Genomic DNA, 2127 nt, shown 5'->3' on the forward strand with positions numbered 1-2127 from the left:
TCACCAAAACTGGAATTGAGAATCGAGAATTGAGAATCCTGTAATTCGGAATTTTAATCTTGTCTTGCGTTTTGTATGCGAATGCCAGGTTTATTGAATGCATTCGCAACCAACGCACGAATCTGGCGATCTTTCGGGAAAGCGTGCGATGTGATTGGCTATCCCACTGGACACGATCGGTTTGACTTGTGGTGTGTATGCACACGCCTCGCTCGAATTCCCGTAAGAAGTACTGCCGCCACAGCCATGCCACGTCACAACCATGTTGGCTCCTTGCATCAAGCACCAGCCAAACGCTTGACGACGAAATCCTTCAGAAAGACAACCCAGTCTTGCTCCAATGCACGTGGAGCTTACTAGTACGAACGCATGGAATGAATAGAGTCGACTAGTATACCTGGCACAGTGGGTATCTATGCAGGCGACAGTTTGTACCAGGCGACTATATCTTCGATCGCGCTTGCTATCGCTATGCGCCTCTGACAGCGGCGCTACCTTCTCTGGTTGTACATATTTTGTTAGCTGACCGTGCGGTGGCATTAGGGATAGGTTCTTGGTCGAGACGGGGACGGTGCCCCCATCGCGAACGCTGCAACGCGCTCGTCCGGTGTCCAGAGCAGTGGCGGCGCGTGCAGTAGATGGCGCATAGCGGTCGGTAGCAAGCGCGATGGAAGATGTAGTTGTGGCCAAACGCCAGAAATAAGATCGTAGTGCCTTTTTGTCGGCTTTGGACGCCGGTGCGATCTGGTCGACGAAATCAAGTTTGAAATGGAATCGCCCATAGTTGGCACAGTGATAGAAGTCACTGTGGAGAGCGGAGCAGACCACGTTGTGTCACCGTTGCAGTCGTACAACGTGCGCAATGGTCGATAACACATATAAAGCGCTTTTCAACACCTCACTTCACATACGCGGCAACTCACTGGGTGCGCTAGTACATACATAAATTGGACTGCCAAGGCCTCCGCTTCGTCGTGAGCGTTAGCCCGGTGTTCCGACCATCCAAAAAAAGTCATTTGCGTCAACTTTGCACATCCTCCACTTGGCGATATGCATTGTGTCGACCAATTCCAGTCATTTCACGAATTTCGCAACGACTTTGATTGAATAATTTACATGCGGCGAAGAATCATTTCCGAGCCATCGCGTGGGTGAGCTCTTGCACGATGGTGGCCATGGACGGTCGCTTGGCCGGATCGTCTTGCAGGCAGCGCGCAATGAGCGACTGGTACGGCGTCGGAATCGTCTCGCCAAGCTCTAAGCGGTGGCCCTCGAGCACATATGCCGCGGCCTCGGCGCTCGTCATTGTCGGAAACGGCCTGGACTCGGTGAACGTCTCCCAGATGAGGACGCCAAACGAGTACGAGTCGGACCGGAACGAGAACGAGTGGGGTGGCGTGAGCGACTCGGGCGCGAGGTACTTGAGCGGCATCGCGCCTTCCGCAAAGTGGCCGCCGCCGTACGAGTGCACGCGTCGACACAAACCAAAGTCGCACACCCGTGCCCGCAGCTGGTCGTCGACCAAGCAGTTGCTACACACAGGCTCGTCAGTACATTGGTATGCATGAGAATTGTTGTACCGGGCCGCAATGTCGCGGTGGATAAAGCCGCCTTCGTGCATGTTGAGAAAGCCCGACGCTGCGTCACATAAGATGCGCGTCTTTTGATCCGTCGAGAGCGGAGATCGGCGCGCGCCAAACTGGTCTTCGAGGCTTCCGAACGGAAGGTACTCGGTCACGAGACTCAGCGGGTGCGAGAGGTCCGTGCACGCGCCCACGAACGGCACAATGTTGGGGTGGCGTCCAAACAGCGAGAGCACCGCGGCTTCGTGCCGGAACGCAGCCACAATCTGGTCGGCGTTGTCGCCAAACTCGGTCGGCCGAAGCGTCTTGACGACCACCTACACGATTCGATGGATCAGATCGTTGCAGACGCTTGGAACGACGGCATACGTCTTGGCCGAGGTAACTGGCGCGATGGGCGTCGCCAAAGTGGCCGTGACCGACCGCCTCCTTGAGCGTCAGGTCGCCGTACGCAATCTCGTGAAAGGTCTCGGGTACGACTTCGAGTTCGCTCACGAGCTCTTGCACGTCGCCTTGAGTCGAACCACGTCAGTGCAGACACAAA

General features: G+C 55.7%; 1 protein-coding gene across 1 annotated transcript in view; it reads right to left on the reverse strand.

Moving 5' to 3' along the window:
• Positions 1-1129: 1129 nt before the first annotated feature.
• Positions 1130-2127, reverse strand: part of SPRG_22059 (TKL protein kinase) — a gene marked incomplete at both ends in the record, with an annotated part of 7621 nt that continues 6623 nt past the window's right edge. The window contains 3 exons of the mRNA XM_012339440.1: positions 1130-1532; positions 1581-1900; positions 1953-2081. Of these exons, the coding sequence (XP_012194830.1) occupies positions 1130-1532; positions 1581-1900; positions 1953-2081 (852 nt within the window). The remainder of the gene's footprint in view (positions 1533-1580; positions 1901-1952; positions 2082-2127) is intronic.

This window comes from Saprolegnia parasitica (assembly GCF_000151545.1).
Source record: "Saprolegnia parasitica CBS 223.65 unplaced genomic scaffold supercont2.2, whole genome shotgun sequence".
Lineage (NCBI taxonomy): Eukaryota > Oomycota > Saprolegniomycetes > Saprolegniales > Saprolegniaceae > Saprolegnia > Saprolegnia parasitica.